This window comes from Xenopus laevis, chromosome 8L (assembly GCF_017654675.1).
Source record: "Xenopus laevis strain J_2021 chromosome 8L, Xenopus_laevis_v10.1, whole genome shotgun sequence".
NCBI lineage: Eukaryota > Metazoa > Chordata > Amphibia > Anura > Pipidae > Xenopus > Xenopus laevis.
Genome location: NC_054385.1, coordinates 126,743,484 through 126,770,392, shown reverse-complemented (window position 1 = coordinate 126,770,392; position 26,909 = coordinate 126,743,484). Strand labels below are relative to the sequence as shown.

Below are 26,909 nucleotides of genomic sequence, written 5' to 3'. Positions count from 1 at the left end.
CTTGTTTGGTTGTCCATTCATTTTTTTTTGTTTTTTTTAAATTAAGTATTGTTAGCGATACAGTCAGGTTAACCATGGCTTTCTAATCTGGCTCATTGTAAGAGATGCTCTGTTATACAGATAGCTAGAATCACAGCTGTCATAAAGCAGGACAGGACTGCTGCTTCCAATGGGGATCAGATAGGATCTGTGCAGCCACTGGGACAGAATGTTCTCTTATACAGATAGCTAGAATCTCAGCTGCCATAAAGCAGGACAGGACTGCTGCTTACAATGGGGATCAGATAGGATCTGTGCAGCCACTGGGACAGAATGCTCTGTTATACAGATAGCTAGAATCTCAGCTGCCATAAAGCAGGACAGGACTGCTGCTTACAATGGGGATCAGATAGGATCTGTGCAGCCACTGGGACAGAATGTTCTGTTATACAGATAGCTAGAATCTCAGCTGCCATAAAGCAGGACAGGACTGCTGCTTACAATGGGGATCAGATAGGATCTGTGCAGTCACTGGGACAGAATGTTCTGTTATACAGATAGCTAGAATCTCAGCTGCCGTGAAGCAGGACAGGACTGCTGCTTACAATGGGGATCAGATAGGATCCGTGCATAGGGTTGCCACCCGGCCGGTATTTTACAGGCTTAGCCAGTAAAACAGGTATTGAGGCCGGTGCCGGTATTAAGATAATACCGACAATTACATGGCTGGTAATTTTTTGCGGGGAGGAAAAGCCACAATTTTTTAGCAGCTTCGCTGCTCCCTCCTCCCTCCCTGCTCCAAATTCCCCAGCTCAGCTTGTCTCGTGTGATGATGATGATTTGATTGTGTGGGTGGCGTCAGCGTGACTAAAGCTTAGATGCGAGTGCAGCTGTGCAGACTGCAGCCTGCAGTGGGAGCCGAGTGTGTTGGTTGTGCGGCTGCTGGCTCAGTTGGACTGCAGACACAATAACAAACACAGTACACAGAAGAACAGTACTGTGTGGAACAGCCTGCAAATAAAAAGGTAGGATGCTTTTGGCACCTACAGAAAAAAAAATCAGAATTTCCTAGGCACAGGGGGTGTGGCTTTGGGCGGGGTTGGGGATGGGGCTTCGGGCGGGGCTAAGGCCGGTATTTTTTTCAAGAAAAGGTGGCAACCCTATCTGTGCAGCCACTTGGACAGAATGCTCTGTTATACAGATAGCTAGAATCTCAGCTGCCATAAAGCAGGGCAGGACTGCTGCTTACAATGGGGATCAGATAGGATCTGTGCAGCCACTTGGACAGAATGCTCTGTTATACAGATAGCTAGAATCTCAGCTGCCATAAAGCAGGACAGGACTGCTGCTTACAATGGGGATCAGATAGGATCTGTGCAGCCACTTGGACAGAATGCTCTGTTATACAGATAGCTAGAATCTCAGCTGCCATAAAGCAGGACAGGACTGCTGCTTACAATGGGGATCAGATAGGATCTGTGCAGCCACTGGGACAGAATGTTCTGTTATACAGATAGCTAGAATCTCAGCTGCCATAAAGCAGGGCAGGACTGCTGCTTACAATGGGGATCAGATAGGATCTGTGCAGCCACTGGGACAGAATGCTCTGTTATACAGATAGCTAGAATCTCAGCTGCCATAAAGCAGGACAGGACTGCTGCTTACAATGGGGATCAGATAGGAATTTTTTTATTAGTAAAAACTTAACAAAATATAAAATCTTTCAAATTAAACAAAACAATATATAACAATATTTACCATATTAGCCAATATGAGTCCGTTTTCTTGACAGTAAATGAGATAAAGCATATATGCCTTCCGTTCTCCACACATACCAAAGTAGCAAAGACAAAAAAAAACTTGTTTGCAATAATAACTGAGGTGCTTGGACCAACCTATAATATTCAAGGCAAAGGGAAGGACAAGGGCATTTAAAGATTAATATTCCTCCATTTTGAGGCATTTGAGGTGCAGTGTTTGATCTCTCGCTCCTTCAGGAAACCCAAATCACACAACACTGACTTTATTATCTGGTCAATAGCAATCTCCTCTTGGCCAAAAGATTTCCTACAGCGGCATTGCCACAGATGGTACCTCATCACTGATATTATCAGGTACATCGTTCCTCTGTCAAGTGGGTGCTGGGTAGACAAAATGCCATAGGCCGCGTCAGCAAAAGAAAGTTGTCTAATGTGGGGCACCTTCAAAACCTCTGCCAACTGACAGCGCACAGTTTTTGTCACAGGGCAATTAACTAGAAAATGTTCCAGGGTCTCGTCAGTGGAACAGCCCCACGGGCACTACCTTTCAGCGATGTTTAAATAACTCACATTGCCCCGAACAAAAAGCTTTCCCTGAAGAGCCAGCCAGTTAAGATCAAAGTATTTGGGGGGCAGCCTTCTGTCATTGAGCCACTGGAGGCTCTGAGAAAGAATGTCCCCCACACAGTCTCTCAAGGCCAAGGCGACAGCGAAATAGGTTCCCAGGATTCTGCAATAGATCTGCTTTCTCGGGGCAGAACCCAGTTCCCCAATTCCGACATCCCACTTCCTCAAAAGTTTCAGCCCCAATTCAAGATGTTGAGGGAGATGACAACCGCGCACCCGGACTTTCTTCACTCTACCGCCGAGCAGCCAATCTCCCACCAGAGGCAATACCCAATTTCTGATGCAACTCTCCCACAGGGAATCAGTTCTTTGGCCCAGGATCCCAAAGTTGAACTTCAGGAAGATGGATCCAAAGAAAGCCACTGGACACAACATGCCCAACCCTCCCTCTTTCCTCTGCAGGTAAGTAATGCCCCTTTTTACAGGATTCAGCCTGTTCCCCCAGATTAACTGGAAGAACAGGCTTTGGATCCGAGCATAGAGAGCTTCAGGCAGCGGATACACGTAGGAAACAAACAAAAAGATAGGGACCAGGTAAGTCTTCACGAGCTTCACCCTTTCTCTGTAGGACAGCTTCCATCCCTTCCATCGCTGTACTTTTGCATTTCCGGCATCCAACTTTTCTTCCCAGTTTTGCCTACCATCATCTCCCTTCCCAAATTTGATCCCTAAGATTCTAATCTGAGTTGGGGCTGTTGAAAATTCTTGGAGCGGAAAAGCCGGCTCCTCGTCTAATGACCAAAAAGCTTGAGACTTATCAATGTTGACCAGAGACCCAGAGGCCTCTGAGTAACTTCTGACTGTCTCCGACAACACTCTCGCATCTTCAGGACAAGAGACTGCTACCGTGACATCATCCGCATAGGCTACCGACCTGAGGGGCTGGCAACAGGGAACAGAGAGACCCTCAATTCCACTCGCCTGCAAACGCCTTAAAAAAGGATCGATCGCAAAAACATAAAGCAGAGGGCTTAAGGGACACCCCTGTCTCACTCCTGCCCCGACCTCAAAGTTTTCACCGCGCCACCCATTGATAAGTGGAAAGCTTACTGCCCCTTTGTACAAAGCTGAGAGCCATCTAATGAATGTTCCCGGGATGCCATACTTTTCCAAAACGGCCCACAGATACTCATGATCCACTCGATCAAAGGCCTTAGCCTGGTCCAGAGACAGAAGGTAACACCCAGTGTTTTGGACTTTGCATGACTCCAAGGCTTCCCTAATAGTAAGGATCGCCCCAAAGATGCTCCGCCCTTTCACCGTGCAGAACTGGACAGGAGATAATAAAGTGCCTGAAAATGAACTCAGTCTAGTAAAAAATATCCGTGCGAGAAGCTTCCTATCAGTGTTGAGAAGGGCAATTGGCCTCCAATTCTCAACCCGTTTTGGATCCTTACCCTTTGACAGCAAGATCAAGGAGGATTCTCTCATAGAGGGGGGCAAGATACCCCCTTCCAGGCAGTCTCTAAAGACCTCTACGAGAACCGGAGCCAGCTGATCTTTAAACTTCTTATAAAATTCGGCTGTAAGGCCGTCCGGTCCTGGAGCCTTCTTTTTAGCGAGGCAGTCGATGGCAGCTTTGACCTCGTCCTCTGTGATCTCAGCTGTCAAAGGCTCAAAATCCAAATTTGTTACATCAGGCCCTGGGGTTGCCTCCAGGAAGGATGAAGTCCTCCCCTTATCCAAAGCCTTAGCCCGGAACAGAGAAGTGTAAAAGTCTCTCACTATCCCAAGGATGCCCTCCCTTGATGTTTGTAACTCACCCTTGGGATCGATCAGACTGGTGACAAGTTTTCGCCCAACATTCTCTTTGCAGTTTAAAAAGGGGTCCGGCGAGTGAAAACTCCCATAATCCCTTTCCTGCACAAGAGATTTGTACCGGCTGTACTGACATTCTCTGATCTGGGCCTTCAGCTGGGCAATTTTTGACCCCTCCACCCCATCCGAAATAGAGGACTCCAACTTCTTTATAAGAGTCAGATACTTCTTATACTTATTGCCCTCCCTTTGTACAGATAGATTTCGGAAGAAAGCCCGGAATGAGCGCTTAACATTTTCCCACCACAATGACACAGAGTCATAAAAATCAACTCTCCCAAACTGGTGCTGAAGAAGAGCCTCAAAAGACTGTTGTACTGCCTCACCCTCCAGGGAATCTGTACTGAGCCGCCACAGACCCTTACCCTTCTCTGGAGTAGACAAAGTGCCCAATGTAAAGGAAAAGCTCATATGGTCTGAGTACTCAACCCCGATTTCCTTAACATCAGCAAACTCCTCACCCATCTGGACAAAAGCCATATCCAGACGGCTACTCCTAGCCCCACACCTGTAGGTATGAATCGCTCTCCGGCCTCCCCACGTGGCAACATCAACCAATCTGGCTTGTTGGATGAGTTGTTTAAAGAAAAAGCTTTCTGATCTACCTGATCTTCCTGACCGATCTTCTGGTCTAAGGACTTGGTTGAAATCGCCAGCCAGGATGACAGACAGTGATGTATGTAAATAGGGCCTGATTTCAGCCAGCAAAACCCTCCTACCTGACATAGACTGTGGCCCATAAACATTTATAAGACGAAAACGTCTGCTATTTACAGTCACGTCCAACATCAAACAGCGCCCCACTTGAATCTTGAGGAGACGATGTACTCTTATATTGAGGCCACCTCTAAATAATATTGCTACACCTCCACATGGCTCCTCCGCTATGGACCAGAATGAAGGCCCATGCCGCCAGTCAGCCTTTGCCTTTCTCAGTTCTGCCTGAGTAGTAAGACGGGTTTCCTGAAGGAAAAACACCTCAGCGTCGGAGTTACCTAGGCTTTCAAAAGCCAAAAATCTGGCTCGCTGAGTTCTGACACTACACACATTAGATGTTAAAAACCTAAATGGAGATGACGCCATCATGAATATTTGTCATAGATTTGCCTTTCTTTCCCTTTGCTGAAAAACCAACTGCATCCCCATATCGCGTAACTTGGGGCCCTGACTGCAGCTACTGTTCTTCATTTTCACTCACTGGGTTGCTGGCCGGAGTCTGGGGGCTGTTTGCAGTTTCTCTTACACCTTTCTTACTGACCGGGTGCTCACCCCCTTCCCTAGTTCTTTTCTTTGAAGCCAGTTGAACCTCCATATCCTCCTCCTCCAACTCCCTTGGGTTCCTCTCCCCGGCTTCTGCCATCTCTATCCTCTCCAGCTCCTCTTTCTCTTCTCTTTCTGCCCTGTCACCCCAGGTCTCAGAATGATTATCCAGCACTGAGAATTTATTCCCAGTACTAAGTGAGAAAGTATTTGTTCCTGAGAGACCTTCTCCTGGATCTAACTGATGGGCATATTTTTTAGACTTTTTGTTTTTAACTTTTTCCCAGCCATCTTTTTCATTGCCATCATTTGGTACCTCAACTTCACTCCCTCTAGCTGCCTTCTCTGGTTGCTTTCCTTTTTTCTGATCCTTTGTTGGCTGTTGCTTTCCTTTTTTCTGATCCTTTGTTGGCTGTTGCTTTCCTTTTTTCTGATCCTTTGTTGGCTGTTGCTTTCCTTTTTTCTGATCATTTGTTGGCTGTTGCTTTCCTTTTTTCTGATCATTTGTTGGCTGCCTAAACCTCTGCTGCTTAGGAATGACTTTTTCCTGTGTTGCTGGTACCTCCTCCTCTTGCTCCTGCTCTCCTTTCTCTTCCACCGGCTCCATTACCTTTCTCATCTCCCGGTCTATCTCAGGGAAAAGTCTGACCATGTTATGGTATGCTTCAGGACACCTCCTGTGGGAATGGCCCATTCTATTGCACAGGTTGCACCTGACCTGGTCACAGCTATTTGCCTCATGCCCCACAGCATTGCAAAGTACACACTTCAGTATAGCGCAGGCTTTTGCCAGATGATCTCTAGCCCCACACTTAAAGCACTTCCGTGGCTGACCAACATAGAAACAAGAACCTTTTTCCTTCCCTATGAAAAAAGCATTGGGTAGATGGTTGGGTACGTTGCCTGTCACCTCAAGCCTAACTTTTGTGCGCCAAACACCTCCCCAGACATTATCCTCATCATAGACCTTTACCAACGGAGACAAAACCGTACACTGGCGCTGCAACCAAACCAAGATATCCTCCTGGGGAACCGCATCATTTTTCATTACTATAGTAATGAGTTTAGTCTCAGGCTTGGTCATTGGAATGACAACTAAGTTCTCCCAGTTTTGGTGTCCTGCTCTTTTCTGCAAATTATAAATCCGCCAGAAATGGTCTAAAGCCTCAGGCAACTTAAAGGTGATGTCGTAATCTATTGCTGTTTGTCCAATTACAGCTGATAAATCATCTGATGAGAAACCCATCCCATCTAACAACATGGTGTGTACAAAGTATCGCCTTGAAGGGGCATCCTCTTTATTGCCATCCCACTTTAGCTTAACCCAGTTCTTTCTCTTAAAGGGGTCATTATCAGATAAATCAGGGACTGGGAAAAGGCGCCTTCTCTCCCAGAAACTTGCTGGATTGACCTGTTCTCCTTGGCCACATGCCTGAACTGACACTACCTCTACAGCTTCTGGAAGCCCTTGATCTACCTGTCCCTGGATAACTTCTGTCAATACATTAGCAGCAGAAAAAGCCACATTCCCAGCCACCCCTCCAGCTTGCACTCCCCCACATTCAGCCTCCATTCCCCCAACACCAGTCACAGCCTCACTCACACTGTCATTCCCAACAGCCACAGAGGTTCCCACTTCATTCTCCTCAATCACCCCACTCTCCACCCTCTCACTCTCTTTCACACTGGAAGAAGCAGATTTTGTTGGTGCAATGTCCATCTCTTCTGGATGCAGTTCTTCCTCTTCTACTGATACAGTTCCAGCTGGATCCTGGGCACTTCCTTGCTCTTCTTTTCCACTGCCACTGGTATTTTTGGGTACCGGATTTGCTGTAACTTTGCCTTTAACTTTTGGCAGGTCTGGAAAATCTTGATCTGATGACAGTTCAAAAGCCTGGTCCTTCTTCCCAACAGTAGCTTTAAAGGCCTTTTCTTCCTTCTGCTTCTTTTCCTGGGCATCCGCGTCCTGCTGATCAAACGCCATGTTCTGCCAGTTTATCTTGTCCCGTCTCCTCTGCAGCCTGGGGGGTAAAGGCTTTATGAATTCCGCTTCACTCTCAGATGACGCAGGGCTGTTAGACGTGCTTGTCTGAAATGACTTTCCCAAAGCTGGTTTTGCTGCTGGAGTGCGGACACTGGATGCCATTGCTGAAAATCTCTGTTTATTTTGATAAACTTCCTTCCAGGGACCGACATCTTTATACAGCTCAGAAATGCGAAGCTCTATACCAGCAAGCTCATTCCCCAGTTCGTCTCGTTTGCACTTGTTAGATTCCTTAAATCTGTCATCTGAAAACACCATTGCATTTGTCAAATGTTTTATTGATATTTCCAAAGACTTTTTTCTGTTTTGTAATGTAGCTAATTCTTTCAATGCTTCAGCTACTTTTTCTGCAGTAATTGTCTCTTTAACTTTGCCTTTAATACTTGCACGTTTCTGCTCTGCCCCTTTAAATGCAGCTCCTTTACTGGTGTTATGAACAATGCTGGTTCCAGGGCTTACACCAGGGCTGTTGCATTCTGACCCATGGGGAACTGGTGCAATGCTGGAAACTTTACTCCTTCTCTCCTTTCCACTGGGAACTTTAGTGGCGCCGGCTGCTCCATGGTGTGAAGATGTGGGTGCTTGAGTGCAAAGTCTGGCAGCTGCACCCGTAGCCCCACTCTCCTGGCAAACTGGCTGTGATGGTAACACACAAACTGGAGAGTTAATGTCTGCACCTGATTCCAGCTCACACAATGGAGAAACAGTTTGTTTGGTTTTGCAGCGCTGGACTTTCTGCTGCTCACACTCCACAGTCACACATTGCTGGGAGGCACTTTGGCAAATATTTAAGTCACTTTGCACATTTGATTTAAAGTCAGTTTTTTTCACAGAAACATGTTTATCTTCCTGTACGTTAACATGTATAACTGGCAGCTCAATATTTACTTCTGATGAAATTAAAGGCACAGTTTGTATTTCCATACCTTTGTGCATACCTCCCAACTGTCCCTTTTTCGGAGGGACAGTCCCTCTTTTGACAGCTGAACCCGCAGTCCCTCATTTATACTGGAAAGTCCCTCTTTTCTATGCACTGAACAGTCAGAAAAAGAAACAAAGTTTCTCACTTAATTGGCTTTTAGCAGAGAGCCCAGAACAGCTAACAGGTGCAAATAAGAGACTTTGTAACAATTTTGAGACACAAAAACACAGTTTAGATGAGGAGAAATATTTTCAAACTTTCATAACCTGCCAAATTTTGTAAAACAAACATGGTAATTAGGGGGTGTGGCCACAGAAAGGGGTGTGATCAAAAAATTGCTGCGCTACGTGTGGGAAAAAAAAATTTGTCCCTCTTTTTATTTCCAAAATGTTGGGAGGTATGCTTTGTGTTCCTGCTGATTTATTTCCTCATCCGATATTTGCCTTCCCTCCACTTTCCCCTGTAGCACAGGGTTAACATTAGCAGCTCCAGGGGAGATCTTTCCTTTAGGGGCACCTCTGCGGGCTTCCACCTCCTGAGCACGAGCTGTTGCTGCATTTTTCTGCTTCTGCCTCCTGGTCTCAGCCACAAACTTTTCCACCTCCATCTCACTCTCACTGCTGGTTTTTCCCCGTGGTGTTCTTGGGGTCCCAGCAGATGAGGATCTCAGTCTTGGCCTTGAAAGTTCAGCCACATGGCTAGGCCCCAAAGCCTGGGCCTCAGTTTTCCGGGTAGCCCGACCAGCCCTAGCAGGGCCTGGGCTTGCTCCAGACATGAGAGAGCTCTCTGACACACAACTGCTTCCAATTGGGATCAGATAGGATCTGTGCAGCCACTGGGACAGAATGTTCTGTTATACAGATATATAGAATCTCAGCTGCCATAAAGCAGGACAGGACTGCTGCTTACAATGGGGATCAGATAGGATCTGTGCAGCCACTGGGACAGAATGTTCTGTTATACAGATAGCTAGAATCTCAGCTGCCATAAAGCAGGACAGGACTGCTGCTTACAATGGAGATCAGATAGGATCTGTGCAGCCACTGGGACAGAATGCTCTGTTATACAGATAGCTAGAATCTCAGCTGCCATAAAGCAGGACAGGACTGCTGCTTACAATGGGGATCAGATAGGATCTGTGCAGCCACTGGGACAGAATGCTCTGTTATACAGATAGCTAGAATCTCAGCTGCCATAAAGCAGGACAGGACTGCTGCTTACAATGGGGATCAGATAGGATCAGTGCAGCCACTGGGACAGAATGTTCTGTTATACAGATAGCTAGAATCTCAGCTGCCATAAAGCAGGACAGGACTGCTGCTTACAATGGAGATCAGATAGGATCTGTGCAGCCACTGGGACAGAATGCTCTGTTATACAGATAGCTAGAATCTCAGCTGCCATAAAGCAGGACAGGACTGCTGCTTACAATGGGGATCAGATAGGATCTGTGCAGCCACTGGGACAGAATGCTCTGTTATACAGATAGCTAGAATCTCAGCTGCCATAAAGCAGGACAGGACTGCTGCTTACAATGGGGATCAGATAGGATCAGTGCAGCCACTGGGACAGAATGTTCTGTTATACAGATAGCTAGAATCTCAGCTGCCATAAAGCAGGACAGGACTGCTGTTTACAATGGGGATCAGATAGGATCTGTGCAGCCACTGGGACAGAATGTTCTGTTATACAGATAGCTAGAATCTCAGCTGCCATAAAGCAGGACAGGACTGCTGCTTACAATGGGGATCAGATAGGATCTGTGCAGCCACTGGGACAGAATGTTCTGTTATACAGATAGCTAGAATCTCAGCTGCCATAAAGCAGGACAGGACTGCTGCTTACAATGGGGATCAGATAGGATCTGTGCAGCCACTGGGACAGAATGTTCTGTTATACAGATAGCTAGAATCTCAGCTGCCATAAAGCAGGACAGGACTGCTGCTTACAATGGAGATCAGATAGGGATTTTTATTAAATAATTTAAATAAAAACATTAGCAAAAACAAAATACACTAACGTTCAAATTTTCAAATCATAGACAGATTATGAATGAACAATTTTTACATAAAGCAAATTAAATATCATCAAAAGAAATTTCCCATGTAAAGTTAATTCCCCTCCACCAATTTATATTTTCTTTATTTTTACTAATTTCTTTAAATCTGATAAAATACAAATCCTTGAGAATTTTCTTAACAGTCAAATCCATGGTTCCTTCCTCCCTCCCAAAGGTTTTGCCACACCTACTCATCCATAAGTGATACCGAATTACAGAAAAAATAATAAAAAGTGTTTCTTTCTCCAATGAATGTTTTCTGCTAATGATACCATAGGCCCTTTCCTCATAAGTTCCCCTACAAAGGCCCTTAATACCCAGTATTGTCAGGATATGATCATAAAGATTACGGGAAACGGAGCAGTTTATCAAAAAATGGTCTGTAGTTTCTTCTTCTCCACATCCCCAAGGACAGAATCTTTCAACAATATTGAGAAAGCTCACGTTTCCTCTCAAGAAAAGTTTTCCCTGTAACGCCAGCCATGCATTGTCGAAAAGCTTCCCAGGTAGCCTGTGGCCATTCAAAAATTTAATGCAATCCCCCATACTTATCGTAGGGCAATCTTTCAAAATCGGTGCAGAAGTAAAAAAGGAATTAGGCACCAATCTATATAATTCCTTTCTAGGGAGATTTTCCATGTCCCTAAAACTCAAGTTCCATTTCTTAAGAAGTTTTAACCCCAGAAGAATGTGCTGCGGAAACCCACCCTCCCTTATCCGGACCCCCTTCACTCTACCGCCCTCCACCCAGTCTCTGATAAAAGGCGAAACCCAGGACCTGACACAGTTTTCCCACAGAGAACACGTCCTTTGACCCAGGTTACCAAAGTTGAATTTCAGGAAAATGGTGCCAAAGAAAGCGATTGGACAAACCATCCCTAAACCTCCCTCTTTCCTCTGCAGGAATGTTACCCCTCTTTTTACTGGGTTCAGTCTGTTCCCCCAAAGCATCTGGAAGAACAGACTGTAGAGCCGAGCATAGAGAGATTCTGGCAAGGGAAACACATAAGCAATAAAAAGAAACAACGGGATCAAAAAGGTCTTGATCAGATTAACCCTTTCTCTATAGGTCAGCTTCCAAGATCTCCAACGCTGAACTTTCGCTAAACCAGCATCCACTTTCTCTTCCCAATTTAATCTGCTATTATCATCCCTTCCAAATTTCACTCCCAAGATTTTAACCTGCTCTGGGGCCACTGGGAAATTTCCGGCCTGAAAATCCGGTTCCCCTCCTAGAGTCCAAAAAGCTTCCGACTTTTCATGATTAACTGAGGATCCAGAGGCCCTTGAGTAGCTTCTGATGCAATCAGTGATCACCTCAACCTCCGCCTGCTTAGAAATGACCACTGACACATCATCCGCGTAGGCTACAAACCTGAGTGGCTGCCCGCCGGGCACACAGACCCCCTCCAAGCCCTTCTCCTCCAGCATCCTCAGGAAGGGATCCAGAGCAAATACATAGAGAAGAGGACTCAGCGGGCAGCCCTGCCGCACCCCGGCCCCAACATCAAAGGTTTCACCTTGCCAGCCATTAATCAGTGGGAAGCTTTTTGCCCCTTCATACAAATTCCTTAAACCATCTAATAAATTTACCCGGGATGCCGTATTTAGACAAAACAGCCCATAGATAGTCATGGTTAACCTTATCAAAAGCTTTCGTTTGATCCAAAGACAACAGGTATTTGCCCCAACCATGAGCTTTGCATGACTCCAAGGCTTCCCTTAAAGTAAGGAGGGCCCCAAAGATGCTCCGCCCCTTCACCGTGCAGAACTGACAGGACGATAATAAAGTGCCAGAAAACAAAATCAAACGTGAAAAAAGAATCCTTGCCAGAATCTTTCTGTCAGAATTGAGAAGGGCAATCGGCCTCCAGTTCTCAACCTTCTCATCATCCTTCCCCTTTGACAGCAAAATTAAAGAAGAACACCTCATTGACTCAGGCATACCCCTCTCCAAACATTCATTAAAGATCTTAACTAACACCGGGACTAACAGCGATTTAAAGGTCTTATAAAACTCTGCTGTTAGCCCATCAGGCCCTGGAGCTTTCTTGTTGTGCATTTTATCAATCGCACCCGCCACCTCTTCTTCCTCAATATTTGCTGTCAATGGGGAAAAGTCCAAATTTACTGTATCAGGTCCTGGGGTCGCTTTTAAGAAATTCTCAGTCCTTTCCCTCTCCAAAGTTTTACTTCTGAACAGATCAGCATAGTACGACCTTACAACCCCGAGGATACCCTCCCTGGATTTCTGCATAACTCCCTCGGAGTCAATAAGGCCAGTCACCTGCTTTTTCTTAAAGGTCTCTCTACAATTCTGAAAAGGATCAGGGGAGTTTTTTGCCCCAAAATCTCTCTCCAGAATCATAGAGTCCTTGCGACTGTACTGATGCTGTCTAATCAGATATTTCAACCGGGCAATTTTCTCCCCCACCACCCCGGCCGAAATTAAGGTTTCCAACTTCTTCCTCAGAGACTGGTATGTTTTAGATCTTAAACCCTCCCGTTTAACAGATAGTTTTGTGAAGAAGGTTCGGATTTCTTTTTTTGCTTCCTCCCACCAGTGTACAACAGAATCAAAAAAATCCAACTTAGACCATTGGGCCTCAAAAAATCTTTTGAAGGAACCATTCTCAGCTGCATCTTTTAAGGAATTAATTCCTAGTCTCCACAAACCCCTCCCCCTCCTAGGAAGGTTTGACAGTCCCAATTTACAAGAAACCATGAGATGATCTGAAAATTCTACTACAGATTCTTTAACTTCAGAAAAAGTCTCTTTTTCTTTAACAAAAATTAAATCTATACGGCTGCTCCTATTTGCACAGAAATATGTATGTATGCCCTTCCTTCCTCCCCACACTGCTACAATCGATTAATCCAGCCTGTTTAATCATGTTTGATAAAAAGACTCCTTCATATTTATTAAATTTCCCAGTCCTATCACCTGGATTTAATGTCTGGTTGAAGTCTCCAGCTAACACCACTGGGTAAGAAACATAAAGGTACTGCTTTACCTCTTCTAACAAATCTTTTCTTTCTGCAATTGTGTGAGGGGCATAAACATTTATGAATCTGAAAATTTCCCCTTTAATATCCACATCAAGTAGAATACACCTCCCAAAACTAATGTCCAAACGTCTCTTTATCTTAAGATTAGAAAAGCCTTTAAAAAGGATTCCTATTCCCCCTGCTGATTCCTCTGCAATTGACCAAAAAGATGGTCCTAATTGCCAGTCCCTTTTTGCATTAAATACATCCACATTGTTTGATAATCTGGTTTCTTGTAAAAAATAAATGTCTGATTCTGTTTTACTTAAGAAATCATAAACCTCCCTTCTCTTATTTACATTCTTTATGCTGCACACATTAATGGTGCTAATTGAAATTATTTGTTCAGGCATCTTGGGGATTTAGCCAGCCTTCCCATTTTAACTTCTCCGTGCCTTTTGGATTGAGGCTTCTCTGAAGCACCCAAAAAAATTGTCCTCAACAAACAAATCCTCTTCATCCACTGACTCCCACTCCTCCTCACTATCATTCCTTCCTTTCCTCTTTTTCCCTTGTTCTTCCATTATCTCTGTCTCCATAGGGGAAGGATTTAAAATTTCTGAGACCTTTCCTTTTTCTCTTCCTTCTTTTGATTTTTTTAATGGTAATGGTTCATTCTTTTTTAAAATACTTTTCCCTTTTTTTTAACCTCCTTTTTATTTTTATCATTCTTACCATCTTCCTTTCTTATCCTTCTCACTTCCTCTTCTTCCTCTGCCAAATCTCCCCAAGACTTCCCAGAAGGTAATTCAAACCTATTTGAAATTGTTATGTTACTTCCCACAACCATTTTCCCCACAGCCTTACCGGACCTTTTTCCCACCACCTTCCAATCCTCCCTTCTTCCTTTTGAAGTCCCTTCATCATTTCCCCCATTCCCATGTGCAGCCTGAGAAGCACAGTCCTCTCCACCTCCTTCTCCCACCTGCTTTTTTCCTATATCCTGGCCCACCTCTATAGTCATGTCTTCTTGCAAAAACTCCTGCTCCACCCTAGGACAACTTCTGACAATATTATGCCAGGCCTCAGGACAGTCACGATGTGTATGGCCCAGTTCTGCACAAAGGTTACATCTTACTTTATCACATTCTTTGCTAAGATGCCCCTGGGCCCCACACAACGCACACAGTTTCACTGTACAGTCTCCTGCCAAATGTCTTCTTGAGCCGCACTTGTAACACTGACGGGGCTGCCCTGGATAAAAACAAACCCCCCTCTCTTTCCCAATGAAAAAGGAATTTGGGAGATGCTGAGTCACATTGTTATCAACATTCAATTTAACTTGAACCTTCCATCCCACCACCCAAAATCCCTCCTCATTATAAATTGGTTTTAAAGGTGTTTGGACAGTGCATTGTCTTCTTAACCAAACCAGAACATCCTCAGGAGGTATAGATTCATTTTTAAAAATTATAGTCACCGTCTTAACATCAGGTTTTGAAACTGGGATTGCTATGAAACCTTCCCACACTGAGGATGTTCTCTTTTCCTGATATAGATTCCAAAATCTGTCCAAACCTTGCGACAACTTGAAACTGAACTCAAATTCCACATCTGAAACCCCAATAAAGGCATTCACATCAACAGGAGTAAACCCCATAGATTCCTTTATCAGATTTCTACAGACAAATCTACTGCCTGGGCACTTTTCCTTTTCTCCTTCCCATTTAATTTTAACAACATTCCTTCGTTTAAACACAGTGCCATCATACATGGGTTCCTCCTGCCTCACAAAAAATCTTCTCTTCTCCCAAAAACTTTTGCTTCCCTGTTGCACATCACCTGCATCATTTACCTGTGCAGCCCTTTGATTTTGCTCAGCAGAATTAACTCCCGCACCTCCCCCACTCACTGCATTAACCATTCCATTGCCAGAAGGTATAAGCTGAGCAATCCCACCAGTAGCAGAAACATTAGAATTTAAGTTGGAAAAGTTGGTGTTTTTAGCAATAGAATTAGAAGCACCTTGATTTGAAGCAACAAGGTTAGAGTCAGAGCAATTAGGGTTGGAAACAGAAGGGACAGGTGTAGAAACAACAACAATAGTTTGTGTTTTCTCTGCTCCCTCCCCCATATGCACAGAGTCCAAATGCGCAGCTGCAACAGATTTCACTTTTTCTGCAGTTCTTTTCATTTCATCAAAACGATCTTTATTTTGAAAAGTCTCTTCCCAGGGTTTAATAATTGGCATAATTTTTCCTATTTCTTCATTAATCTCCTCCAACTCTTTATTTTTCTCTGCCAGCTTTCTTATTCGTAATGTCCTTAACAATCCTTTAGTAAATGCAAGGTTTGCAATTTCCAGCTCAATGTCTTTTTCTAGTTTACTTTTTCTCTTTCTAAGCGAGTCCATAGCTTTTAAAGCTGCAACAATCCGTGTGGAATCAACACAAGAATCAATGTCTTTACTCTCTGTAGTAACACAGTCTCCATGTATTTGCACAGCACCCTTTGCCCCTACCTTAACTCTGGGCTCCTCTGCACAGTCCAAGGCCCCCTCAGCCATTTGCACAGCAAGGCTTCCACAGGCACAATCCGCAGCATTCTCTGCAGCCACTTCCGCATCACGTGTTCCCTTCTCCGGGTCTCTCTCCCAGCATGCACTGCTAGCCTTGCAATGCTTTAGGGACTCACTGGTAAGCGCCGCACTCACATCACAGGTCTGCTCTGTCTCACCTGCCGCCATTACTGCCGCCTTCTCCACACCAACACTGAAAGTCCCGCTCCTCTCATGGGTCTCACATTCTCCACTGTCGCCCACCAACGCTGTCTCAGAGGAAACTTCCGCAGGGACATCAGTAACAGGCATCAAACTGTTAGGGGCATTCTGAGAGGTTCCGGAGCCAGATAAAAGTAAAGGGGGCATGCTTAAAGGGATACTTGTGCTTGTTTGTGAAACATCCATATCAGACAATAAAACTGGAGTTCTTTCCAAATCATCTGACATGGCTTGAGAGTTTGTTTCCATCAGTTCCTCTTCCACACTACTTTCACTGTCTCTCTTGTATTCCACCTTATTCCTGCTGCTTTTAGCTTTGCTTGTACTTTTCTCCACCTCCATTTTCTGTCTCAATCCTTTCCTTCTTTCTGCAACTACTTTTTCTTTCTTCACACGGGATGAAACTCTTCTTTCCATTTTATAAAAAAGTAGGAAAGGGCTGGAAATAAGTTCCCAAAAACAGGGAAAAAGCTGCCCCCCAGACCCTTAGAGGGCCAGGGGAAATTGCACCACACAGGAACTCCACAAAACACGTCTGCTCACTTTGTGGATCAGATAGGATCTGTGCAGCCACTGGGACAGAATGCTCTGTTATACAGATATCTAGAATCTCAGCTGCCATAAAGCAGGGGAGGACTGCTGCTTACAATGGGGATCAGATAGGATCTGTGCAGCCACTGGGACAGAATGCTCTGTTATACAGATAGCTAGAATCTCAGCTGCCATAAAGCAGGACAGGACTGCTGCTTACAATGGGGATCAGATAGGATCTGTGCAGCCACTGGGACAGAATGCTCTGTTATACAGATAGCTAGAATCTCAGCTGCCATAAAGCAGGACAGGACTGCTGCTTACAATGGGGATCAGACAGGGTCGGACTGGCGCAGTCGGGGCCCACCGGGTTGTGAACCTCGGGGGCCCCGTGCGCATGCGCAAAAACTAGTGCGCATGCGCGAACGTCAGCCCCAATGCGCATGCGCGAACGGCAGCCCCAACGCGTGCATGCGCAACAGCGCCGAAATTTTTTTACTGCCGTTCGGGGGCCAATTTAGGACCGGGACTGGGCCGGCGGGGGCCCAAGTGGGCCGGGGCCCACCGGGTTTTTTCCCGGTTTCCCGCCGGCCCAGTCCGACACTGGGATCAGATAGGATCAGTGCAGCCACTGGGACAGAATGTTCTGTTATACAGATAGCTAGAATCTCAGCTGCCATAAAGCAGGACAAGGGAAGAGAAATAGTATGCTATAATCCATTTACTGAAAAAATGCCATTCAGAAATACATTCTTAAGAGTACAAACAACTTTAGAAGATTTAACAAAAAATAAAACATTGAATTATTCCTATAGAGCCTGGGCTTTAACATCAACAAAGTTCAACAAAAAGCTGTTGGGAACATCATTAATCTGCCAATACTGCTTATTACATACTGTATATTTTAAAATCCAAAACATTTATGATACTGGGAGGTTTTCTCTTTAAGCTTGCACATTCCATGGTTCATAACCACTTCCTCAGAAGCTCTGCAGAAATGGTCAAAACCCACAAAATGAATCAAGCTTAAAAGTAAAAAAAGTAAAAAACCTCCCTTTGTCATAAATGTATGTGGATTTTAAATTACATTTACAAAAAAAATTTCAATAGTTCAGGTCAAAATCCTCATAAATCACACCCCGGTTTTATGTCATTCACCCATGTACAGAACTTTGATATAAGTGCCTTGTAACTAATTTGAATATGGTTTAGCTCTAAATCTATACTATATACATTAAACATTTGCTTAAAGAATAAGTAAACCTTTAAAATAAGTGAATGTAAAATTGATGCTATTCTAACCAAAAAAACTGTCTCAAATCTTCTTAAGCAGAAGAACATCAGAGCAGCCTCTTTCTTTCTCCTGACAACTTCCTTGACTACTTGCTGGTCAGACTGGTGGGAAACTGACCAGCAGGTGGCGCTGTTGTAACAAAATTCATTCATATTAACAGCACATGTATCCCTTAATATCTTGGCATTAAAGTTAAATCATTAAACGCATCACAGGAATTAATAGATATAATTTTAATATAGCATGGTCAACATACATACTGTATACTTGTACTGGATTAATTCCATAAAAATATCTTAGATTAGATGAGTTCAAAATCACACACCCTGTTGGTTTAGAGTAAAGTGTTTAAAATCCATACCATACATTACTATACAGTATATCTTAAAATTCTTTGTAAAGATTCTCAACTAAATTGAGCTAAATTGAGTTTACTGGACTTGGGTTGCAGTATCTTTTTTATTTATCTACTGTAGATATAGCATAACTAAGTAGTAGAAAATGCGTGAGACCTGGAGTTTTTCAGATGTAGGGATCTTTGCATAATTCTGATCCCCAAACCTAAAGTTTGTTAAGTATCATTTAAACATTAGTGAAATCGAGATGGATTGTTTTACCACCAATATGGTTAAATGACAACTTAGTTGGGATCAAGTACAAGGTACTGTTCTATTATTATAGAGAAAAGGGAAACTGTTAAAAATTTTAATTAATTGATTAAAATGGGGTCTATGGCAGACGGCCTTCTTGGAATTCTGAACATTCTGGATAATGGGTTTCCAGATAACGGTACCTGTAAAAAGAAGTTATTTTAACAGCAATAAAGAAAACCATGAATATGTGTATGTCTTTCTGATGAGGTTTCGGAAACCCTGCTGGAAGATCCAGTAATGTCTCGTTCTACAGACAGGACATCTATCTACGTGCTTGATTCTTCAGTTGTGCGTATGTGTCCTTCATATAAAAAAACAAAAAAACAGCAAGATGAACAGATTTGTTCTGTGTGACAGTCAGTAAGTTTATAAGTATTATTTCTCTAAGAACATCATTATCAAAAGCACAGTGACCATCATCAACCAATCATTTCACCTAAACCCTATGTAATCTAATAACTGATTGGTTGACACAAGTAAACAAGTCATAATACTGGACGATTTGTCACCAACGTTTTTAAAAAGCAAATCGCGGCTACATATCGCTCGTTTTGTCTCTGAACAAAAACAAATGAAAGACGCCAGCTCCTGTGCCCACAGCGCACTGAGACCCTTTTCCGAGCGATTTATCAGAAATAGCATGTACTTAGAAAAGCACTGAAATCTCCTAGACACGCACACACATACAGATAAGTAGCAGCAATTGTATTCAAATTACAATGCGAACGCAATGACGCAAGAAAGCAAGAACATAAAGACGCCAGGTTACAGCGGGAAGCACAAACCGTTTCCGGTTTGGGTGGAGCACGTACCGCACAGAGTAATGGGATACAAATCGCTCTGTGCCAATAGTCGCTGTGAATCATCTGTTCAAAAAAGACGATCGTCTTGTCACCGCGATTTACTTTTTTAAATCGTTGGCGACAAATCGTCCAGTGTGTCCTTACCCTAAATGATACTAGATGTTGGAACATTTTTGTTAGTAGTTGCTTCCATTCAGCATTGCTAAGGTTTGGCATTCATGTTGGGGGATCAGACCTGGCTGGTAGTTGGTGCTATAGTTTATCCTATAGATGTTCAGTTGGGTTGAGGTCAGGATGTAAGCTTCAAGGAGAATGAAACCCAAGCCAATCCACAGTCCCTTCCAAGTTCCCTTCTTGCAAGATCTACAGGGCCGAAGTTAAAGTCACAAGACTTCTGAGTCAATAATAAACCATTTAAATATAAACTGGACTTGCTAAATGTTCATTTTTCCTTGAAGACGTTTCACTAGTCAACCGACTGGCTTTCTCAATTCAGAATGTCTTGTACATAAATATTTCTGATTATATACCCTGGAATCTTACTCCAATTAGCATTATCTGATTAGTAAAACCAGCATGGGGTCAAAGAGCTCGTGGAGGCAAGGTGTTGATGATTGTAAGAACCTACCCTGGTGGTCTAGTGGGTAGCGGGGTCAACGCCGCGTCCTTGGTGGGGACGCCCGCTGCGCCGTTCCTGTCCTCTCCTCGCCGGCGCCATTGTGAGCTTCCAAGGGCGCGCGCGCGCCTGCGTGTCTCTTAAAGATGCAAATTTGCGCATGTTTTGGCGCGAATTGGGACCCTATTTAAGGCCCATTCAGATCTGTAGCCAGTGGCCGTTATAGGATCATATCCTGTGGTTTCCTGAGCCTTGTGCTACCTGTTTCTGAATTACTATCCTGATTGTTCTTTCCGTGTTTGACCCAGCCTGTTCCTGACTATTCTGACCTCTGTATCCTGATCCTGCCTGTTTATTGACTACCGAGTCTGCCTGATCCTGTCTGTCTGATTACCTGGTTTTGACCCTTTGCCTGCATAACGACAACTCCTCCTGCCTGTTCTAGTCTGATTACCTGGTTTTGACCCCTTGCCTGCCTGACGATTCTGTTATCTGCCTGTCCTGATCTGGTCTGTCCTGTTTCCGTTTCTACCAGACGCCTTGTTCCTTGACCTTCTGCCCAAAGATTCTTGCTATCCGGTCGTGCTCCTTTGCCAGCCAGAACATCTCGCCTTGTACCCCTCGTTAAGTCCAGGTGGCACCCAAATAAGCTAAGGGCTCCTCCCGAAGCCCAAAGGTGGTCACACTACTGGTGAAGCCGAGCCAAGACCAGGGTACTTGGCACTTGTTCTGGTATTGGGTGCCGGCCGTGACAATGATATTGGCATGATTGGAGCTATGATTATTAAAAATGTTATTAAACTGTCCAGGGAGAGGTGCTAAAACAGCATTGTATGTGTACAAGCCGTTCAGATGACAAACAAAATGTCTTAAAGGAAAAAGAAAAAGAAAGTCCAGTTGATTTGACTTATTAATGAAGATATACAATGACCTGGATAAATGAGAACCTTTACAGACATATAGCTCTACTTCAACTGATACTTACAACATTGCTGGCTGGGGATTTCATATCTGGAAAATAAACACGTTATTAATAAGAGTATCAAAGAGACTTGGGGAATAGTACAACTTTCATGGCAACATAATAATTACATAATACATTCCTGAAAATTGTAGTATTTGACAAGGACTTGAACTCATACAGTATCATAATATGGTGCTGGAGGATGTGTATTTAATCAAATTCTCATTCTCCCACTATGGTTCAAATATGATTTCTGATATTGAAGAATTGAATGTTTTTGGTTTTTTTTAACAAACAAGTGAATCACTGACCAATTCAAGTCTAACCTTCCACTTGAAGGACCAGACTCAAGCAATTTTATTTTGGACATATTATGAGATGACCCAATTCATTGGAACAGACCATAATAGTCAGGAAAGTTGAAGGGAAAATATGAGAACAACAAGACAGTTTAGTCTCAATCACAGTAATTACAAATGTGTTGCTGAGAAGTAACAGAATGTAACAGCATTTAATAATAATCTTTCCCACTATAGAAATACTGGATTTTGGGGGTGCTATAATAATACTTCTTATTCTCCACCATACCGTATGTACGTAGCAGGTATGAATTTTGGAATACATGTATTGTATTCATTGTATTGCATTTTTAGATAACTGCATATGACTTATCTATCTCCGTGTTATTGTTTGTGTTTTTGCTATCTTCACTATTTAGGAAAACATATTTTTAGTCCTCCGTGCCCTGCTCTCTTGCGTACTTTTTTATCTGATGGAATGGGTTAGGCACAGCTCTCAAATCAATGTATGGATAAACTGTCTGGTTATACAATTAGTAGTGTGCAGAAAAGCCTTTCTTTCTTTTCTGTTTTTCCTTTGTGGATGCCCCAAATTTTGCAGAACAGCACTCTCCCAGTATGACTTTAATATATACCATTTTGGAAGCTTCATACCACATTGTAGCTTTTATAAAAGTCAAGCAGGCAAGCAAGTTTGCTAGAAGAATTCTAATTCTCTCCTTACCATATTGTGCACAATATCAGTGCCCAACAAGTGTGGCATGGGGGGATAGGCTTGCCTGTCTCTTGGTGACTGTCCACTGTATAACCAGACCTACGTTTGGTCCTAAAACTGACCTTTCTTTCGACCTTTAAAGGCAAGTGCCGTATAAGAAATGTCTTCTTCGTCATGGAGGCCTCTAGTGGAAACTGAAAAAGAGAGCATAAAAACATTCATATTTAGGAACCATGACTTCCTTAGAAAAGCTACTTTCATAATTTCATAAAATAGCTGTAGAGTAAAGTACAGCCTTTAAAATAATCTTCTATAACTACTGATGTGGTCTAAGCTGTAATTATTTTGTTAAAGCCATATTTGATCATAATGTTCTATGTCTTCTCTTATATTTCAAGGTCAAATCTTCCATCAGTTTCATTATATTACTCACAATACAGTATATGTGTCAGTTTGCCTACCTGACAACAATCGCTCCAACACTGATTTAGTACCTTTGGGTAGAACATGTTAAATTTATTTGGGTAATAAATTCAATATTGTCTTGTATATGTTCTCCCTCTGTCTCACACTTTTGACCCCTATCCATCCATTTTCCCAGATGTCTTCCCAATCACTCATGGATATTGCCTTTGATATTGCTTCTTCTCATTTTAGCAATTCCAATCTTGAATTGGAAGTTGCCAACCTAGTTGTGACAAAAGTAAATATCTTGCTTGTGTACAAGATATTTCAAAAGTAATCACATAGAATGTATGTTTGTTAGGAAATGTGATCTCAAACCTCTACATGGGAATGAAGTCTTATAGACAGAAGTAGGAAGCATGCCTCCATTTAATACCCACTTTTATCTCAAAACTATCTCAGGATTTTAAGGTTGTGAAAAGTAATTTTTTGTAAAAGTAGAGAGCTTCTCCATTGGAACCCTGTGAAATCATTTCACAAATAGATGTTGTGGACAATATCACTGGTGGGGTAAGGTAACCTTGAAAGGAGGCATATTGGGTCAGATTCGATTCAGTGAGAAAAAGCTATCTCCTGGTTTATCACATGGAAACTCATGGACAAGATTCAATTCAAGGAGAAAAAATGTTTCTCCAAATTCACTACTAGTTTTTTACACTGGAACTTTAAAACTCCAGTTTTAAACTGAATTGAGTCTCAAATTTAATCTCACCCATGAGTTTTCATGTGATAAACCTTTTTCTCACTAAACTGAATCTGGCCCTTTATGTAAAAAAACAGAATGTACTAGTGCATTGTTCTCTTATAAATATAGAGGGAATTTGCTTAAAAAATGTTTCAGGTTGATTTATTGAAAATTTCTAGAAACCCCTACTAGTCCTGCCCATCTATTCCACTTCCTGCTGCCTCCTTAACCAGGCTGAGCATGGGAGACTGAAGCACTAAGGACACTGCACTGTATGATAGGAACCAATCAGTAGCTAGGCAGACCTGATAGGGAACTGGAGCCTTTCACTTGTGTGACTGAAAGGCTGTGACTGGCTGTTCCTCTCCTACTGTGCTTCTGGAAGGGACCATTAAGACACCCCTGCTCCTCATTTGAACACAGACAGGAACCATAGCAGCTCTATGAGGAGCTCCAATATAGGGTAAATATTACTGACAGTATTAATCTTTAGCCCGGAATAAAAGCAGCACCATATATTATTCATTATTGCCTACAAGATTAAATATTTTTTTTAATTATGCTATATGTCTCCTTTAATTGTTTTTTTAGGGTTCAAAGGCTTTAAGACCTTCTTGTCTCATGTGCCACTGTGTGGTCTAACATAACAGACCCTTAAAGCAAAGATACAGGAAAGAGTATTTTTACAAAACATGTAGTGCAAAGGTAGCCTGTCCCTGGCCTTACATAGCTGCAAACCTGACTGTGAGTATTTTTCAAATACCAAGAACGCAAACAGGATATTAGAGGAGGTATCTCCTTATCACACAACCCACATGGTGCAGTGTATCTAAGGACAGCATTGCAAATTTGCCTTCCAACAAGTTTGGCATTGGGGGGCCAATTGTGATTCTGGAAACTGACCTTTATTTTGACCTTTAAAGGCAAGGGCAGCATAAGAAATGTCTTCATCATGGAGGCTTCTGGTGGAAACTAAAAGAGAGCAATGTGGTATGAGGTACTGCAAACAAAGATTTGGTACTGCAAGGAAGTGAAAGACTGATACAGGTTAAAGGAGAAGGACAGGCTAAAATTAAGTAAGCTTTATCAGAAAGGTCTATATAAATACACCAGTAAACCCTGGTGCGCTGAGTCCTCTGTCAAAAGAAACAACACATTTCTTTTCTTCTATTGTGTAGACATGGGCTTCTGTATCAGACTTTCTGCCTATGATGAAGTGTTGTGAGAACACAAAACACGTAAGGCTGTAATCCACACTTGTACTTCAATAAAGACCTTTTTTTACTACTACTGCCTGCAGGATTGCTCTTTGAGCGCCTACCCTACAAACAATATGGTGATGTCTGCTCTGAGTACTTTGTCAAAAGAAACACAGAATTTCTTTCCTTCTATTGTGTACTCATGGGCTTCTGTATCAGACTTCCTGTTTTCAGCTTAAACCTCCAGGGCTAGGGCTTGAGCATGCTCAGTTTGCTCTTTCCTCCCTCTCCCCTCCCTGCTGTAATCTGAGCCCAGAGCTATGAGTGAGCAGGAAGAGACTCAGGCAGGAAGTAATGTCATACCAAGCTAATCTGGCAGCTGCTATATATATATATATATATATATATATATATATATATATATATATATATATAGATATAGATATAGATATAGATATAGATATAGATATAGATATATAGATATATATAGATAGATAGATATAGATATAATGTCATTAATGTCAAAATGATTAAACATTTAAACCGAATTATGTTATTACCTTTGGCTAGTACAGGGATAGGCATCCCCTGTTGCCTTGAATTTTGCACCCCACATTAATTCTAGCGCTCAAGTAATGCAGAAAAGCTAGGTGTTGTAATTTTTCAACAAATGTAGGCAGCTGCCTTTCTTTGGATGTCTCGATGGTTCTCGATGTCCCACAGGTTGGGCACACCTTTCTCCTACACTAGACTTGCCTATACCTAAGGCTAAAGTACACTAGTACACACATTGTAGGATGGTGTCAAATCGACAGATCACATTCTACAAATTGGATGTAGTCGCAGGTGTTACACTGATAGAAATGTTTGATGTGTAAAAAACATGAAAGCAATGCAATCTGATATGAGGCAACTGTCAGAAAGGGAACGCTGCTTGGTGTCCTCACGTTGTCCTCGTCCAACAAGATAAAATCTGATGGTGACTGAAAGACTTTTTCTTCTCATTGAAATACATTACAACAGGGGGGATCAGATGCTGCATTTTGTTCAAGTGTCTATGGTACATCCGACAATGTATTTCCATTAGAAGAAAAAGTCTTACAGTCACAATCAGATTTTATCTCGTCTGATGCAGACACAGCATGCAATGTTCCGTTCTGTGTTCCCATGTCTGATGGTTACACTTCCATATAGTTTACAAATCACATTTTTGCATCATGCCCATTATTTTTTGACACGTGCAACTACATTCAACTTACAGGATCTCATCCTCATCCAGTCTCTCCCTACCATAATACCCAGTTTGCAGCAGCACACTGTGTAACAACAGTTGTGTTTGTCCTCAAAACTGACCTTTCGTTTGACCTTTGAAGGCAAGTGCAGCATAAGAAATGTCTTCATCATCATGGAGGCCTCTGGTGGAAACTAAAAGAGAGCAAAAACATTCATATTTAGGAACTTCTGTGAAGTACTGCCATCATGGATGTTTTTGACTGCATTTAGTATTGTGATATAATCTTTAAAAAAACTGTTTCTCATTTTTGGATGGATCCACCATCTTGAATTAGGAGTGTAAGATATTTTAAAAGTACTTTACCCAAAAAAGTGTTTGTTGCCAAGTGTGGTCTCTGTATTCTACATATGGTGATGAAGTCCTTCAGAGAGAACAAGTTTTACAGAGGTAACACCTCCATTCATATAACAAGGGCCAATTTTCACTTTAATATCCAAAATGTTGTGCTTCTATACTAGGATCAACCCTGAGAGGCAATCCCACCAATAGATCTTGTGGGTATCACCATGATATAACTTATAGGGTAAGGTAGCATTTAATTATTTGTTTAGGGTATCAAGGTATCAAGTTGGAGGCGGGTTTTTTTCATACATTCTGTGTAAGATATGGGTGTCTAAAGGGCACTATATTGTGTGTATTTCACCAGCATTAGGCTGGTGAAATCAAAACTCCAGGGAAAACTGTATTTCTGCAGCTAGTAAAGATGTCTAAAGTGTGGATTATGGGTCCCTGGAGTGGATGGATGAGAGCAGGATGGGCTTCCATCCATTGCTCTATGTAAGGTTTTGCAGCTGCCGAAACTAGGTAGCTAGCTAATTAGTTAATTAAGGATAGTTAAAAGGAGGTGTGGAGCAACACCTCAGTGCTGCTGCTGCTTCCCCTAGTGCCTCCTTAAGTGGAGGAGGGTGAGGGGCCACAGAAGGAGAGCTGGTAAGCACCAGGGAACCAGAGGGTGATTCCCCTGAGTTGGAGAGAGCTCCAAAGGTCTGGCAGAGGACCAGAGAAACCACTCCCAGGAGACAAGTGTCTCAAGTGTGCCCAGAGAGGATTCTGGGACTTGTGGTCCACTGAAAGCCAGTGAGGGCCAAACTGAAATGTGATTAAAGGGATACTGTCATGGGAAAAAAAAAAATATTTCAAAATGAATCAGTTAAT

The 26,909-nt window shown here is 42.9% G+C and overlaps 1 protein-coding gene across 1 annotated transcript in view; it reads right to left on the bottom strand.

Moving 5' to 3' along the window:
• Positions 1-18,790: 18,790 nt before the first annotated feature.
• Positions 18,791-26,909, bottom strand: part of LOC121397216 (high affinity immunoglobulin gamma Fc receptor I-like) — a 36,928-nt gene continuing 28,809 nt past the window's right edge. The window contains exons 8-12 of the mRNA XM_041573606.1: positions 25,814-25,885; positions 24,165-24,233; positions 22,234-22,305; positions 21,119-21,144; positions 18,791-19,015 (exon numbers count right to left, since the gene is read on the bottom strand). Coding sequence (XP_041429540.1) covers positions 18,977-19,015; positions 21,119-21,144; positions 22,234-22,305; positions 24,165-24,233; positions 25,814-25,885 — 278 coding nt within the window. The 3' untranslated portion in view covers positions 18,791-18,976. The remainder of the gene's footprint in view (positions 19,016-21,118; positions 21,145-22,233; positions 22,306-24,164; positions 24,234-25,813; positions 25,886-26,909) is intronic.